The 15,328-nt window shown below is 43.9% G+C and overlaps 1 protein-coding gene and 1 long non-coding RNA gene across 3 annotated transcripts in view; one reads left to right on the top strand and one right to left on the bottom strand.

The window, feature by feature from the left end:
• Positions 1-11,405, bottom strand: part of Dbx2 (developing brain homeobox 2) — a 27,838-nt gene extending 16,433 nt beyond the window's left edge. The window contains 2 exon segments of the mRNA XM_060388749.1: positions 10,789-11,216; positions 11,218-11,405. Of these exon segments, the coding sequence (XP_060244732.1) occupies positions 10,789-11,216; positions 11,218-11,324 (535 nt within the window). The 5' untranslated portion in view covers positions 11,325-11,405.
• Positions 10,967-15,328, top strand: part of LOC132655760 (uncharacterized) — a 22,017-nt gene continuing 17,655 nt past the window's right edge. The window contains exon 1 of one of the 2 annotated variants that reach the window (XR_009593577.1): positions 10,967-11,083. This is a non-coding gene — a long non-coding RNA (uncharacterized LOC132655760). Of the gene's footprint in view, positions 11,124-15,328 lie in introns of both variants that reach the window. The other variant, XR_009593578.1, reaches the window with a different exon arrangement.

The following is a 15,328-nucleotide window of genomic DNA, read 5'->3' as shown; positions in this document are numbered from 1 at the left end:
TAAACCAGGAAAGGTTTAATTCGGCATTCTGCCACAATGCCCTGCATTGCTGCATTTGAAATCTGTAAGCAAGGTGACACCAAACTCTGCAGCTGCAGAAGTATGGTCAAAGTCTACAGTAATAATTCTATGGAGGCAAGGGAAACTGGCCTCCCCATTGTGATATGACAAGACTGGCGGGTCTATTGTGCAGAATGTTTTCACCATCTTAAATCATCTCTTTGACACGCACACTTAACAGGAGGTTAGTCAGCTCCTGACTGCTATACATAAATACACCTTATTTAGACTGGTTTATGTGGAAATTGCTGTGAAATTCCAATTAAGTGCTCCTTTTTTCATGTCTGACAGAAGGCAAGTACCAATACATGTGAGTCTGTGATACTGAGAGTGTTGAGTGGCAGTCAGAGGAAACCAAGATTTCAAATAACACGAAGCCTTCAAAATACACATTACACTTTTAATATTTGTAAACAACATACTTTTTGGAAGCCATGAGAAAAAGGCAAACTGGAGGCTGATGAGAGCAAGTGCTAGGCTGACAGATATCTCAAAACCGTTAGGCCCTTAGCAGCTGCTTTGAAGGCGCTCTGAAAAAGGCAGGAAAGGGGCAATTTAATCCCGGATAAACATTTCAGATTCAGTCACTGAAGTCTGTGTGTCATTATTTGACCATTTATCGTGGCAGGCCTCCTGGCCAGTAGCTGTACTTGTATGCTGGCCCCTGGGCTGGCCATGAATTTAGCACATTCTCCCTCCATGCACTGACGCTGTACTTCAAAGTGACAGGCATCTGGTATGTGACTGAATCCTTTCAAAAATGCTAAAAATGAGCAAGATACACCATGGTGATTTTCACATAATGACTGATTATTAGCTAAGAAAGTAGGGACTGGATGAGAGGCGGATTCTAGGAAGTGAAATTATTCCCAGGATTTGTTTTCAAGAAGTCTAAACTGAGACTTGAAAAATAGTATATATTTGAAGAGACTATCCAGCCTATGGTAGACCCCAAGACAAGGCTGTAGAGGGAGGCAAACCTCTGTCCAGTCAGACCTAAGAACTACCCATTGCTTAAGGAGGCTCCCTGTGTTGTCACACAGTCAGTTTGAAGCAACCCATTTGTGTGATCCAGCTGCAAACTTCACTTTCAGTCAACAGGACAACAAGCTAAGGAGGTCCATCCCTTTACCCTTCTGGTCCACAGGAAACAACAGACGTGGGCATTTGGGGTTTTGCTTCAAGTGTTTGACAAACAGAAAATAGCAGGTGTGAGAATAGCTCATGAGAAAATAGTTCCAGGGAAATGCTTCTTGCTTGATTCTGGCCTTTAAATCCATGTCAAATATGGGCTACATCCTATCAAGTGCCAACTTCTGTACTGCCTGCTAACACTACAAAGACAAAGAGGGAAACTTCCCAATCCTTGAAATTTTTGCTTTTTGCCTTTTTGTTTTTCTAAATAAACTAACATATCTGAATCTCCTAGTTAAAAAAAAAAAAAAAAAAAAAAAAAGATGGAGGGGGAGGTATAGATTTTCCAGTTCTCCAAAATGCTTTCATTCTATCAAACCTGATGCATTCCCCAAGAAGATAAAAAGAATTTCATATGTTTTCTCCAAGCAATGCTTCTCAGCTCTGAATACAATATACGCAAAAATACGGATGCCTGGCCTCCATACCAACAAGGATAAATCAGACCTGGACTGTAAAAGGCCCCTCACTTAGCAGTGGTTCAAAAACTCCACAGGTTATTATAATGTCTAGCCAGGACGATGTCACTGAAAAGATTGCACAACAATGCCTAGCAGACAGCAGTGCTCAATGGACAGTTGCCCTTCCCCCGCCTGGATCATGTGTGAGTGGAGGGCGATACTGAGGCCACATGGGAAAAGACGCAGTGTGGCCGGGGCTTCTGAGGAGCTACACAGTGCTACCGACACGCCTGGCATCTCTGCACTCTGAAATGTACAAACAAACTAACTGTAGTCAGGAAGGCTTCGCTAAGGGTGTCCTTAAGCATGACAAACACCTTTGGATGTTTGAAAATCATTTGAAAAGCTCTCAGAATACAAAAGGAGAGAAAGACATCCTAGTTAGGAGAGGTCACATACAGAGGAACGGGGATGCCCAGCAGGTTAAGAACACCGGTCCAACTGCCGGGACCAGGTCAAAGGAATGACCAGCACCAAGTATAACTCAGAGCAGCTCCATAGCTGCCGGCATGAAGGCCTTAATCCCAAAGTGAGTGTTTTTAATCTGTCTGCAGTCATTGGGTAATTTGTGTTTTCTGGACTACCTTGGTAATGCTACATTTGCAAATCTCACTGGGTAGTGGTGGCTCAGTAGTGCAGGGGTCCAAATGCCCAGTCTGGCGACACCACATGGTGGCAACAGGTACTAATAAGCATATATTTAAATACCTGCACCAATATCTTGATCCAGAACCATCAAGTGGATTGCCTGGCTTCTTTGTAAGCTGTGGCACAGATCCTTGTGACCATCATCCGAGTCCATGGTCACTGATTCTGCTGTTTCACATTGCCTGTTACATAACTACAAGAAAACTAGCTGGATCTGAGGGAGTGCCTTGCTCTCTGTACTATAAAGGAGGTGTTGCAGAGGACAACGCTATAGAACAATGGCATCTGTTGCTCCCAAAACATCTCTGCACTGAAGTCTCAGTGAGCTCAAGCTATCTAACATTCGGTTGGTCAATTCCTACACAGGTCTACTCCAGACACTGGGTCCAACAGGAATCGTACTGTTCCCCTGTGGCAGATCTTAAGTGGCTACAGTGGTCTGAGAGTCTACTACCGAGAAGTGGAGGCTGTTTGTTCTTCCCTGGAACGTTAAACGGTCCCAGCGAACTTTCTCAATCAGGATGTTGGCACGGCCACATTTTAGAACCTCCAAGACGTGTTGTGTTTAGTTAGGGGCTCCAGAATGTCCAGAGCTTCAGAAACCACGCGGGCTTGTTTTCCAAACTCTCCCATTTAGAGCCCAGAAGCCATGCAACAAACAGGTTCAAGACATCAAACAACCCAAATCGGGATGAAGAGCTCCAGCTGAGCACCCAGTCACCAGCCAGTATCAACTGCCAGTCAGTCTCGTGGGCAGCACCTTGGGCCCGCAGCCCATGGAACCTGGATGTCCCACCACAACCTCAGGACATCCCAAGTGAGGACCACTCCGCTGAGCTCAGTCAGCCCACAGGAGGACGGAAAATGAATAAAGTGGGATTTTTTTTTTCTAATCTATGAAATGCTGATGTGTAATCTCACGGTACTTTAACTATGACAAAATAGAGGAAACGCCTCTCATGTCTTTTCCTGCCCCCTGCTAAAGGTTATTTTGAGTTGTGTGGTTGAAAGTTAAAGCTGATACTAACCCCTATTCTCGTATTGAAACCAGGCATCTTGGGTCACTGTGGACGACACAATCTGTAACGTGAAGCACTTTAATCTAGACCTTAAGATCACAAGCAGTTGCTGAAGGCTCAGACACGGATAAGAGTCTTTAAAACATCCCCCAACTTGCCATTCATGCTCTGAATGAAGGGCTGGAAAACTTTTCTGAGCCAGGAAGTAAACATTTTGGGCTTTTTGAGTCAGGAAGTCTCCACAGCAACCGTTGGGTTTTACTCTGTAATGCAACGCACCTACAGAAAATGCGGAAATGCGCACTGTGATGCTGCCCTTCCTTTCGGGGCTCAGGGGGCTTTTTGGACTTCAGTCTCAGTGTAACTTCAGAGTTGTTGGGTGTGACTGAGTCCGGTGTGCGGTAGCCTACTAGAAACCTGCCAGCAGTCAAGGCTTTATTCTCCGACTGAACCACATGAGCTTTGTCCAAAGGGAACTTACTCCACTGTGTATCTCAATTTAAAAAGTTATCCGAGGTTTAAAGTTTTAAAGGACAAGAAACTCAGAGACTTCAGTAGGATTTGTAGAACTGTGTCACCCATTCTGCTTCTAGTGGCCGCCAGGATTAACAAACTTAAGGATGCCGAAGAGTACCTGCCCTCATAACAAAACCACCCTCTCAGGGACATCCACAAAACAAGGTTATTAAACATTCAGCAATAAACACAAAAAGGCTCAAACTCCTTGGCTCCTTCTCTTTCTTCTTTTTCGCCTTTTCTTATTCTAGATGCCATAGTTCCGAAACAAAGGTCTAAAAACTCATAGCAGCTTTTTGATCTCTGACTTCAGAAAGAATTTTAGAAGTTTACTGTTCACATAACTCACAAAAAAAATACAGCCCTGATGTATTCACAACCAATAGCCAGGTAACAAAAATGAATGATGCTATTAAAAAGGAAATGAGTTGTGGTAACTTTATATAAAGTGACGAATCACTCAGCATTGCCAAGCTGAGTATTGACTGGAGGCTAAAAAGAATGAAAGGTGGAGATTCCATTAAAAGTGGAAACATTACTGTGAGCAAAATAAAGTACTTTGGAATAAAATATACAAGAGCCCAGTAAGTGTGTTATATGTTAAGGCAAAAATCCAATTTCTTACTCACAGTGTATAAAACAGAAGAATGATCTAATGAAGCTCTAAATGAGGATTCTAACAAGCGTTCTTAGATAAAAATCATATTGTTTCCATTTAGACTCTGCCTTTTTACTCCTGGCAAATGCCAGGTGTATTTGATGTATTTGAATGAAAACTTATATATAGTGACTTAAAATTGTATACTTTGTTGTATGTATACCTAGTCAGGGGACGGGGGAGTGTGAGTCAGAGAAAACTTTAAGAGAGGAGAATCGATTTTTTAAAAAAGAAGAAGGAGCAGAAGATGAAGAGTTAGCTAGGCCGAGCATGGTATAGCCCAAGCACACCTGTAACCTCAGCTCTTAGGAGGCTGAGGCAGAAGTATCATGTGTTCAAAGATATAAATTTGCATAAAATAGAAAAGTTCTTGACAACATAGAAAAAGTTCCAAGCCAGAATGGGCTATATGGTGAGATCTGGCTTCAAAAATCAAAAGGAATAAGATGGATTCTAAAGCTTTAGTCAATGTCAACAATGCAAATTTGGTAGTTACAAAGTGGATGGCAGAATAAATAAAATACTACACACTTGAAAAGAGGTACACGTTTGATTAAATAGTTTAAAAAATCCTTCCCTTGTGTACAGACTTTTGCAACTAACAAATCAGAAAACATTTTAGTACACAATTCCTAAGCAGACAGTGGTCCTTTACGGATAAGTCACCATCATTTTTACTTGGTTACATGTAAGCATCTTAGAGTAAACAGAAATGTTTTCTGGTGAGCACAAGGAGAGGAAGGAGGCAGCACACTGAGGAGGAAGACAATGGAATCTGACCCAGACAGATAAAGAAGAGGGGATGACAGCATTGCCGGGCACACACAGGCCCAAGTAAAATCCTAACATCAGGGGAGAGATAAAACCATCCTTGACCATCCCCACCAGTTGCCCAGCACATATGGTATCCTTATCTGGTGCAGCCATGGACCTTCTGAATTCTGCTTAAATTCCATGTAATGTGCATAAAGTTCTGGGTATTCAAGCCATTGTAGCTCTTGACCTCTGAAGTCACTAACGTAGAAACTACACGGAAGAAAGAACTAGAATCTGTCTTCTGCACTTATCGCTGCTCTGGCTCCATACTCATCTCCACTCATATCCCATTGTCAGAGTGAAGGAGAACGCGTTCACTGATGGAAGGTGAGGAGCTGCTGAAGCTGGAGATATCTCAAACATCCATGAGCTGTTTCCAAATCAGATGCTATTGTAGAAGACGGATGGTTTTTCTCTGTCAGCACTAAAGTAAAGGGTCCATGAATGCTACTCATGATAAGGACTGCTCCTTCAACCTAAAGGTGGTGATTAGCTTGGGGGCTGTGCTCAGAAATTGTCATGAGTTATGTATGTCATGTATATGTTACCTACAAAGATGTGCTAAGCGGGTTACAAAAATATGTGGCTATATTAAAAACCTGTTATTCCCAGCAAAAGATGGTAAAGGCTGGAGCAAAGATCTACTCTAATGAGGCTGTCACCATCTCATTCCGAATCCTATGCTCTTGCTGTCCTGGTTCTGGTCAGCATCTTAACATGGCCAGTTCCAAGGTTTCAGTCAGCCAAAAACAAAGCTAGAGAACAATTTATCAATAAATCTGACAATCTGACAAAGTTGCTGATTCTCGGGGGCTAAGCAATGAAGCTCTACTTTCACTCTTGACCTGGGGAGCTAGAGCCCTTTCTCAGCTAGGCTTCCTCCCCGATTCATTCCCTTGGTTGGATTCTATGAGGTCTCATTATCCCTTGTTATTTTCTCATAGTGGAAGCAAGACTAAGCCAAGGTAACAGAGTCAGACTTTAAAGACTTCTGAACTATCCCTTAGCAAGTGCTTAAAACAGTTTTATAGAGCCACAGTGTCGGTGTATCTCAATGAAGAGAAAATAAAATGTCATTCTAAATGCAAGACATAAGTTCAAGTAGGTAAGACAGAGTTAAAAATTAATAGGCTGACAATTCTCTAGACAGAAAGATAAATGAGACAGTCAGACAACATGTTGAATGTTGATGGTAAAAAGCAATTCTGGATGGGTGAGAGAAAAAAAAAGCACCAATCTTGCTTTTCTGGACTACACAACATATAACTTAAGACAACTTAAACAATGTTTAGCTCACTTTTCCAGGATAAAAATTTGCTTTCTAATCCTTTCTAATGTACACAAATGGATTTAATAAATAGTAAAGTACTTTTATATCAAATGCTTTCTAAATATTTTTAAATAAATGTCATTAAATGTTGTTTGTTAAACTTAATTTGAAGAGAGAGAACTGATTGGACACAACAGAAAAATTCACATGGCATTCTCATAACTAAGATAAATTCATGTTTTGTAAATTTCAAGGCTGCTCTTTTAAATTTAAAAAGACATACACATTCTGATACGCACAGTGTTTTTCAAATGGTGAGGATATCAATGATATGAACGCAAGAGGCAAAACTGATGACATGGTTAGATTTTTCTGAATTGTTCTCAACACTTTGCCATCAGAATTAACAACCTGAAAAGCCTTATGAGCCTAACTGTCTCATCTGTAAAATGGGTAGAATAGCTGAGTGGGTGTGCTGATATGAGCATGCGGTACTAGGTGTTGGGAAACAGAAAGATGTGCTTTTGCATCATTTTAAAGGAGTGGACAATGTTTAATGTTATATCAGAGAGATGTCCCCATGTAGGCTCAGATGTTTGAGTACTTGGTCCCCGGTCGCTGGTGCTGCTTGGGAGCTTAGAAGGTGCATCCTTGCTGGAGGAAGCACATCACTAGGGAGACTGTGAGTGGCGTTGGGAAGTCATAACCTTGCCCTGCTTTCAGTGCGCTTCCTCTGCTTCGTGTGTGGGGTTGGAATGTGATCTCTCAGCTTCCTTCTCCTGTCACCATGCCTCCTACTGCTTGTCATGCCTGCCCACCAAGATCAACTCCTCTTGTCCCTTTGGGAGAGTACGCCAAATAAACCTTTACTTCTAAAACTAAAACAAAACAAGCTTTGGGGGTATTACCTTTAATACTTAGAATTTCGCTTGCAAAGTTTCCTGATTCCCCACTCATAAACTACAATGGGTCGATGACATCTCTCTCTCTCTCGCAAATAAAAAGTGGAAGTGACTCCATTCATTACCTGCTGTCAGTAAATGCATATTCCTCCAGCCTTCAGAAATGCCCTTTGGTGTCGGCAATTTTAAACTTCAGCTGTTTGGTAGTGTATTGCTCAGAGCCTCTTTCCCCCGAGTATTCAAAGTTGCTGATTCTCGGGGGCTAAGCAATGAAGCTCTACTTTCACTCTTGACCTGGGGAGCTAGAGCCCTTTCTCAGCTAGGCTTCCTCCCCGATTCATTCCCTTGGTTGGATTCTATGAGGTCTCATTATCCCTTGTTATTTTCTCATAGTGGAAGCAAGACTAAGCCAAGGTAACAGACTGAAGATTGGGGGCATTTTTTTTTCTCTCTTGGGAGTCTGCACACATTTAAAGGGGCTCCTACGACAAGAACCAAATTAGCAAGGGAAATAATTTTATTATTAAAAAAAAACAAAAAACAATCGCCATGCCAACAGCTACCTTCTGGCCTACTATGAGGATTGTGAAAATGATCGGTAGCTGAGAGTATAACTGTAAGTCCACGGGGGCAGAAATAGTCACTGCTTGTTCAGTGACTGTGCCAGCCACCCGAAACAGCTGGACACACGTCAGACCTCAAGCTTTGCTGAGGGAATGAGATGTGTGGCTTAATTAACAGTACATACGTAACCAAGGTAATGAAGGGAAAATACAAAGAGATGTCCAGATCATCAGTTTTGGACGGCGTGATCTCTATAAAGTGGCTGTGGCAAATTCTCACTAGTTCGTGGAGACTGGTCAACAAATTAAGGTCGACAAAAACAAGTGTAGTCAATTTGTTAAAATTATTTAAATCACGTTTTATTATTCTTTCCCAAGTCAATGTCTAAAGTAAAGACTCGGAACTTATTCCTAAGGGTTTCAAGTGGGAGTCAATAGTAGGAGCTTGCCTGCGATGAATAAGGCACCAGTTCAATCTCCACCGAGGACCAAAACCAAACCGAAAAAACAAAAACACGTACCTAATGATTCCTCACTGGTTATTTCCAAAAGAGATCTACTGTGATCTTTGGAAGAGGGGACTGGCTCTTCTAAGAAGTGAGCTGAACCGTGGCACAGAGTCAGCTTGTACGAGACTGAGAGCTCAGCCCTGAGCTGGCAGAGCGAGAGCAGCCACACCCGGTCACCTGATCTCCAGATTATCCCTGGAGCTCCTGTCACAACCTCACAACCTCGGATGAAAGGGCTCCTGCGTGTACCAAAACAGGACAGCGCCGCTTAAAATGGAGGCCATGTTCAGAAAGCTGTGAGCTCTTCTAAATTACAAACACAAATGAGTGTAAAGCTGGTTTTAAACAGCATATCTGGGGCCATGGATTTACCAGGGCGGGGTGGGGCAGGGTAGCATGTGTGTGTGGGGGGGGTGTCCATGGGTGATTTCTTCACAGAAATGCATTTGAAACAAAGGTTTCCTTGTTCAGATTAAAATTAACCTCGGTGAGGTTTGAATAAATGGAAAAATGGAATCCTCCGTGAGGACTGAATAAAAGATTCGGTAAGACATACATCTAAACTATTGTAGAGTATTTCCAATTATGCCCTCTTAATTCCTTATAAAGTCATTTTTTTATTTGAATACTTCAGTAAGTGTACCAGAATGAATATGCTCTTGTAAAATAAATAATGTTGGAAACTCTTTCTCCATTAATTACAATATTTGGAGTGAAATGAATATGCATATGAAATTACTTTACTGGTTACTGAGCTATCCATGTTAATCCACACTTAGTTTAACCGCTGAAAAGTCAGCAAAGGTTACAACTAAGTAATTTTGCACCCCTGAAAGTCAATCAACAGCAACTTAAGAATTCATTTAAAAATAACTTCTGTGAACACAATTCCAAACCATCAACTCATGCAAATCACCAAATTATCTGGAAAAAAAAACTGTTATTTGTGTGACAGTATTTACTTATTTGTGGTCTCATGGACCTATCTCACAAATTTCTAATTTCATTCCGTTTCAAAAACAACCATGCAAGCATTCCCCAGGCACGTAGACCTTGCCTTCACTTGAGCCTGCTCCTCTCCCAGCGTGCAAAAGGCTTTCCCAGTGTTTAGGTTTTACACTCTGCGAATGAGGCCGGTGTTAATAATTTCATTTGTTCCATTCTGTTAGTGGCCATTCCAAGTGAAAGACCGGGACAGGTTCTAAACACGCTAAATTCTATAAAGCCATTAGCAATAAATTTGATCTGGCAGTTTGCGGGGACAATGGACACTGCTTGAATGGCGTGTTAGTCATTCCCAACAAACCCACCGGGATTAAAAGAATGAGTTAGGATCGTGTAAGGACGCAGCTTTAAAAAAAAAAAAAATTAATCCAACTGGATCTCGGTTTCCCAATTGCTTGGCAACTTTGTTAATGGCTGGTTTCAGCTTTGCCTTTATTTATCTCAGCTACCCAAAGCCTTCCTCCCAGTTTGACTAGTAGTTAGGTTTTCTTCGGTAAAAATATAAATAAACCCAAAGTGTACTTCTTTCGGTAAATTCCTGTTTATAGGAGAACTTCCTACTTTAGTTTCCAACCTGACTGCGTCAACTAGCTCAGCACCAGGCGAGCGTCTGTCTTGAGTTCTTAACACCTCAAGAGATCCAAACTGTGAAAGCCAAAGTTTGCACAACTGTTTTCAAACCATCAGACCCAGACGGAGGCAACCGCGAGGTCTCAGGGCCGCTAAGCCTGCACCCCACCCTGCCAATGACTTTCCAGAGATGACAGGACAGGCCCCAGTCAGCCAGAAAGGCCGAACCCCCAGTCTCCCCCTGAGATCAAACCACGCAGGTAGCCCAGCCACCTGTTGAAGGAGGAGGCCAGGAAGGGTGAGGGCGGGATGAGGTGGAGAGAGGAAAGGAATCCTAGGTCCACAAATGTCATTTGCCCAATGCCTGCAGCCTTGGGCCGTTGGGGCAAGCACTCGCGCTGAGCACAGCTCACCCGTGGCGACTGTGTTGGTGCTGGGACAACCGGACTCTCCAGGGGCTGAGGGTCACCTGGAACCAGGGCTGCCCTGGGCGGAGGTTCCCTGGGCTGAGGCGTCCCCGGATCAAGGCTCCCCTGAGCCGAGTTTGCCCTGAATTGAGGCTTTCCTGAGCCGAGGTTCCCCTCCGCCAAAGCTCACCTGGGGCTGAGGGCTGGTAGGCACTGTCTCGCTCCGCTGGAGCCCGGCCAGGGGCCATCTGGAAGGCCCAGCGCACCCCGTAGGGCCCTGCCGGGCACAGCTTGAGCGGCACCGGGCTGGCAGGCAGCGGCCGCAGCGGCGGACACTCGGGACCCGGCGCGGGGCGCGGGGGCGGGGGCGCGTGCGTGGGCCCGGCCCCCGCGCGCAGCAAGTTCTCGATCAGGAAACTCTTGCCCAAGCTGCCAAAGCCCGGCGCGGGGAGGCCGAGGAGTGCCGAGGATGCCACCACATCCCAGTAGGTTCCGGCCTGGGCCGCCACAGAGCTGGGCAGCATGGTGCGTGCCCGCTGCCCGGGAGCCGCGGGGAGGGAGCGAGTGCGCCGGGACAGGCACGCCGAGCGGAGCGGGCAGGATCTGGGCGGCGGGGTGGGGTGCGTCCCTGGCCCTCAGCGGCTCCTCTGGCAGCGTCCAGGAGCGGTCTGCAGATCCCGAAGGGGTTTTCAGGACTGGGACGGAAGGTGTGTCCGGGCCATCCATTCATGTCATCCTGCCCACAAAGTGACAGATGCGGCCAACAATGAAGGCAATGAGAGTCCGGCTCAGGCAAGGGGAGGGGACTCTGGCTGAGGAGGTGGGCGTGGAGGGGACGGGATAGGGGCGCTGCCACTCTCCCTGTCAAGCCTTGACCCTGGTGCCGGAGCCCTGGGCTCTCGGGTATTGGTTATTGGAATTTCCCCTCCTGGAACTGGGTTGCTGAAGGGCAGTGGTCATAAGGGACAGACTGTATGGGTACCTCTGTTTTAAGAAGAAAGAAAATGTGTACTTCTCGAATCTTTTGCAAAACTTGTTTCCAGCGATTCATCTCAGGTTACCTTATTAATCTTATTAGTAAGATCTTATTAATAAGGTCCGTTTTAAGGATTCTGAAGAGAGGTGGCCACACCTTCAGTTTAGAAGAGATGATGCAATCAGTTTTGACCTAAAGAAGCAAAGCTTTGGGCTGAAGGTGATGGTTAATAGTGAGTACTCTCTGAACAGACGACCTGAGTTCGGTTCCCAGCACCCAGATCACAAACCGCTGTACCTCCCACTCCAGGGGACTGGATGCCCTCTTCCGGCTTCCACAGGCACCTACACGGAAGTGCACAAACCCACAGAGGTTTGTGCACTAAAACTAAAATCTTAAAGGTTTTAACTAAAACTAAAATCTTGTTTTAAAATATTTTATTCCCTAACCAATGCTGCTTAGGTACTTGTTTAAAGAGAGAAACAGAGACAAAATATTGCATTATTTAGAACTACATTGCTCTTTTTTTTTTGCTTAAGTATTTTTGTTTAACAGTTTGTGGAGACTGGCCAGATTTAAAAAAAAAAATATGTGGAGAGAGAGAGAGAGAGGAGAGAAAGAGAGATGGGGGAGGCCTTTTGACTACAAGGCTTTAAAATCCTCTCATTTTGGAAACTATCAACAGGGTGTTAAAACTGTGACTTCAATTAACACTTACTGTCTTTCCCTAATTTAGAGGGTTTATTTGGGATAAGACTTTATTAGAGTTTCTGCAAAGTTTGGAGTCACATGTATGGTTTTATTCCTTGCCCTAAAAATAATTTGGGCTTGGTTTCAATTTACTTAAAAGCCTGTCTTGAGTTGCCTAGCTGATTTTCCTTTTAAGGTTTCATCTTTTGGCAGCCATCTTTTGATTTGGTGGGTAAAGGCCCTGCCATCAAGCGTGATGACCTAAGTTCGGACTCTGAAACCCACGTGATAGGAGAGAACTGACTTCCAAACTTTGTCTTCTGATTTCCACAAAATGTCATGGGATGCAGATACACAACACACACACACACACAGACACACACACACCACAGCACTAGTTTGTCACTGCTATATTAATTGATCTTTTGGTGAGTCAGTTACTATATACTTTACTGACACCAGATAGATACAAGACTTTATAAAGGTCCCTTTTCAAAGATCACCTTCAGTAGCCAAATTCATAAAGCTGAAATCGCTTTCTAACATGATGTGATAGTTTTATCACAATGGTAATATGAACAAAAATATTTGCAAGGCTGATACATATCATCAATATATGTTCACTTATTGATTTAGCCAACTGACCTTCATTGAACATTCTGTGTGTTTTAAGCATGGCAGTGGCCCTAGGAATATGTAGGAAAGATCTAGCCCTTGCCTTGTAGGAACTCTCAGCCTGGTGGCAAGAGAAAAGCCATGTCTCAGAAAGGACTTCACACTTGAGGAACTATGTGACATAGAACCTTCTGGAAACCTTCTGAGAACTGAGTCTTCCAAAATGACTACTTGAAGGGAACTGTGGAGTGGTGACTACCGAGATGAGTGTGGAAGAGACATTAGGCTGTCACTGTCATCCCTATGGAGAATCCTTCATTTCTTCCCTGTGTTTGCAGCCAGGCATGGTAGCAAATACTTTACTCATATGAATGAGCTCATTTATAGCGTCTTCACATTACCATTAGGTCGGTGCTGTTGTACCTCCCAGTGTTGTGGAGGTAGTTCAGAGACATACGTAGCCCGAGGCTAAGCTAAATTCCAAACAAGGATTCACAGTTTTTCTCTTACCCTGTTAGTTTGACTGTCTCCCTCTTCATGAGCCTAGGTGCCCTGCTGCATTGTCACCTGACTGTTTCTTTGTGGACATGAAGATAAAAGCAGGCCTTCTCGTTTCTTTAGTGGACAATAACAAGAAAGATCTGAGTCAAGATTCACGGTTGAGTCAGCCAAGGTGCTCACCATGGCTGGAGAAATCTAGATACAAAATGATAGGGGATTTAATAAAAGTTGGTGACAAGAAGAAAGAAATAGAAGGGATGGATGAAAGTTGCAAAGGTTGAGTCTATGATTGGGTGGTGACAGAAGCAGGGCAAGTTGCCCACTCTCCAGAGGACAGTTAGTAGTTTCAGAGACTTAGGGCACCGACAGAACAGGGCTGTGACAGGGATGTCTCCTGGCATTTTGTAAATAGAGGTGAGGGATTCCATTAATCATCTGACAACATTCAGGCTGGCTCCCATAATTACGGCAGACTAAGGGACTGAGAAGGTTGCTTCTGTTTTTTTGTTTGTTGGTTGGTTGGTTTGATGAGTAAGAAACAATGCTATTGGTAGTATGGGCCCTGCAGGACGGGAATAAAGTTTAACATTTGGGAGGTGATCCAACATGTGGAGAGAGGTGCTCTAGGGTCTAGGAAGTCTTTTGGGGTGAATGTGTGGCAGGAAGAGAAATGAATCAAGAAGAAAATGCTGAGGAATGCCAACATTTAAAGAGACAGATAGCCAAAAAGCAACTATGAGCAAGCCTGAAAAGCAACAAGGACTTGAAGACAGAAATAGCTAGAGCACAATGAGGCTATGAGAACTCTGCCTTCATGAATGGGTGAATGTTCATTATGAAAAGATTGGAAGCTTCAAGTTCTCTCTTTATATCCGTCACACTCGCTTTGCCTTTCTGCCAAGGGATGGTGGTGCATGAAGGCTTTGGAAACACGCCAGAACCTTGATATTAGACCTCCCTAGCCTCCAGCAGCACTCTAAGAAATACGTCTTTTTCTTTACAAATTACCCAGTGTGTTGTTTTGTTGTTAAAAAAAAAAAAATCAAATAGACTAAGTCCAAAAGTCAGAGCCAGACAATGATGTTATTGAGGCTGTATAACGAAAAAGGTTGAGGAGCCTTGGTAAAGAGGGACTAGATGCTTAGCGTTTCCCTTTATCCAAAAGACAAGCAGACACGATGCATCTTGTCCCCCTTACAGACTGGCTATGGCTGATGAAATCCAGGCAGACATAATTTATTTTGCTGCCCTCTTGTCCACTTCCAACAATGCGTAAGCTCTTCACTCACTTTCAGATGTGGAGGACCAACCCACCACGAGTCCCTAGGGGATGGTGATGCCAAAGCCACCACGAGTCCCTAGGGGATGGTGATGCCAAAGGCAGAATTATCCTAGGACCCTCCATGCCCACAGAAGACCAGTAAGCAACTGTAATGTGGATAGGACCTTCATGAAAAATAGCTCTGATTGAGTAGTGCTGTCAAGACTTAGGGATCCCTTGCCAAAGTGTGTCCTTGACCACTGTAATTAATATGTTAGCCCAGAAATGTTCCCCAAGACCACAAATAGCAACTTGATCCCTAGAGACTCATAGCAAGAACCTTTTCAAGAGGGAGAAAGCAGTTTGTTGAGTGTTAACAAAAGGGAAGAGAAAACTGGAGAAAGGCTGAAAGGAATATTGGATTAATTTCTTCTGGGAAGATGCAAACAAGCATCTATTCACCACAGGCATGGAACCACCAACAGCCCCCCAAAAAACTGGTTCAATCCAAGCACTGCTGGGTTTACCAGGGGTTACTTTCAAGGTCACGGGTGAGGAGCTAATTATAGAAGCATACGTTTGTTAAAGAGACGTCTGTTTCCTTGTCAACAACTGTTAGCTGCTTGTACACTTTCAGGGAAGGATGGGGCTTCATGCTACTTGTAAGGCCCTCAGTGGTACCACCTG

The sequence above is a fragment of the Meriones unguiculatus genome, chromosome 8 (genome assembly GCF_030254825.1).
Source record: "Meriones unguiculatus strain TT.TT164.6M chromosome 8, Bangor_MerUng_6.1, whole genome shotgun sequence".
NCBI classification, from domain to species: domain Eukaryota; kingdom Metazoa; phylum Chordata; class Mammalia; order Rodentia; family Muridae; genus Meriones; species Meriones unguiculatus.
This window is presented reverse-complemented; position numbering and strand designations above follow the sequence as displayed.